The sequence below is a fragment of the Mustela lutreola genome, chromosome 1, assembly GCF_030435805.1.
Source record: "Mustela lutreola isolate mMusLut2 chromosome 1, mMusLut2.pri, whole genome shotgun sequence".
NCBI lineage: Eukaryota > Metazoa > Chordata > Mammalia > Carnivora > Mustelidae > Mustela > Mustela lutreola.
In genome coordinates, this window is record NC_081290.1 from 276,063,407 (window position 1) to 276,065,961 (window position 2,555).

At 37.4% G+C, this 2,555-nt stretch overlaps 1 protein-coding gene across 1 annotated transcript; it reads left to right on the forward strand.

Moving 5' to 3' along the window:
- The first annotated feature begins 1,062 nt into the window (after nt 1-1,062).
- On the forward strand, nt 1,063-2,010 carry LOC131822627 (olfactory receptor 8J2-like). Its single transcript, XM_059158914.1, has one exon. It carries the CDS (start codon nt 1,063-1,065, stop codon nt 2,008-2,010), a length of 948 nt encoding a protein of 315 aa, XP_059014897.1.
- The last annotated feature ends 545 nt before the right edge of the window (nt 2,011-2,555 follow it).

Below are 2,555 nucleotides of genomic sequence, written 5' to 3' on the forward strand. Positions count from 1 at the left end.
ATTCAAAACTACAGGTAATATTTTTCAAAACATCAAAACAGGTTTTAAACAATTTAAAGAAAAGATCTGTAAGATGGATGAAATAATAGAGAACATAATAATAGAGAAGTGTCTGAGCAGGTAGAGGTCAGAGGTAGTGGCAGGAGAAACATAATTATTTAAAAAAAAAAAAATTCAGTTTCTGGATAACCCTAAAAAGGAAGACTAAGGAGGTAGAGTCTCTTGGTAGGCAGCTGAAATAGCATAGTGTGATAGAAACTGTTACAGAAAACCCAGCATTGTCACAGTATTTCATGCAGAAAAATAAAATTTCCAAGCGTGGTGATAAGATGTGGATTGAACAGACAGCCACTGGCAGCTAAGTTAAAAATAACTGAAAGTCACCGGAAGTCACTCTGGTTCATCAGCTTCTTATATGTATCTATCATTTATCATGGGAAACCAACACAGAGGCATGAATGTGTATATGTAGATATATATTCATGCAATATTATAATTAATATGTTTAATATACATATAAATATTAATGCATATACTATAGTAGATTAAAATATATTCAATGAATATAAATTATATTTAAAACACAATTGAAAAAGTAATATCTTGTTACAACTGTTCTATTAACCTGAAACTGAAAAGATAGGGGTTGGGAGGATGGGTGAACTTGGTGATGGGTAGTGAGGAGGGCACGGATTCCATGGAGCAATGAGTATTATACACAAACAATGACTCATGCAACACTACATCAAATTAATGATGTGCTATATGGTGACTAACATGAGAAAAAAATGAGAAAAAAAAAAGTAAAAAAAAAAAAAATTTTTTTAATTTAAATTTAAATTTTTTAAAGTCCTGAAACAGGACTTTAAAATGTTTGTATTTCTCAATTTTGTTAAAAGATGTGGAGAAATACAATAAGGTCTAACATTTTTAATTGTGAACAAAAATAATCTGATTTAAACGAGACAGTCTAAAATCTAGCATCTACCAGGAAAATCAACCTCATCATCTACTAATCTCCTCTCATTTTCCCCCCACAAAAAGATGAGAACAACAAAATAAATGGCCTCAGAAAATCTCACCCAGGTGGCCGAGTTCATTCTCATGGGAGTCACAGATCACCCAGACCTCCAGATTCCACTCTTCTTTGTTTTCCTGCTGATCTATGGGCTGACCATGGCAGGAAACCTGGGCATCATCACCCTCACCAGTGTTGATTCGCAGCTCCAAACGCCCATGTACTTCTTCCTCAGGCACTTGGCTATCATCAATCTTGGTGATTCTACTGTCATTGCCCCCAAAATGCTGGTAAACTTCTTGGTTACAAAGAAAACCATATCCTACTATGGATGTGCAGCCCAGCTGGGTGGGTTCCTAGTTTTCATTGTCGGGGAGATTTTCATGCTGGCTGCAATGGCCTATGATCGTTACGTGGCTATTTGCAACCCTCTGCTCTACATGGTGGTGGTCTCTCCACAGATGTGCATACTGCTGGTCTCCCTCACTTACCTCTACAGTCTGACCACAGCACTGACTGTCTCCTCCTGTGTGTTCTCCATGTCATACTGTTCTTCCAATGAAATCAACCATTTTTACTGTGATAACGTCCCTTTGTTGGCATTGTCCTGTTCTGATACCTATCTTCCAGAAACAGCAGTGTTTACCTTTTCAGGGACCAATTTGTTTTTCTCTATGATTATTGTTCTAACATCCTACTTCAACATTGTCCTTGCCATTTTGAGGATCCGTTCTTCAGAGGGCCGACGAAAAGCCTTTTCCACCTGTACCTCTCACATGATGGCTGTCACTGTGTTCTATGGGACGCTTCTCTTCATGTATTTGCAACCAAGGACCAACCACTCCTTAGATACTGATAAAATGGCCTCTGTCTTCTACACCTTGGTAATACCAATGCTGAATCCCCTCATTTATAGCCTAAGGAACAAGGATGTGAAGGATGCTTTGAAGAGATTCCTAAAGAACCCTTGTCAGGCTTTCAAATTAATGTAAATTTAAAGCTTCAATGGTCTTCATTTAAGACAATCTCAGAAAAGTTAACCTGCTCCCAAAAAACTAATCTCTGTTAAATACAGAGGCAATAGTTAAAAATTACATGGATTTCGATGGATTCCTTTCGTACATTGAGGTCCTTCATCCATTTTGAGTCTATTTTTGTGTGTGGTGTAAGGAAATGGTCCAATTTCATTTTTCTGCATGTGGCTGTCCAATTTTCCCAGCACCATTTATTGAAAAGGCTGTCTTTTTTCCATTGGACATTCTTTCCTGCTTTGTCGAAGATTAGTTGACCATAGATTTGAGGGTCTATTTCTGGGCTCTCTATTCTGTTCCATTGATCTATGTGTCTGTTTTTGTGCCAGTACCATGCTGTCTTGATGATGACAGCTTTGTAATAGAGCTTGAAGTCCGGAATTGTGATGCCACCAACGTTGGCTTTCTTTTTCAATATCCCTTTGGCTATTCGAGGTCTTTTCTGGTTCCATATAAATTTTAGAATTATTTGTTCCATTTCTTTGAAAAAGATGGATGGTACTTTG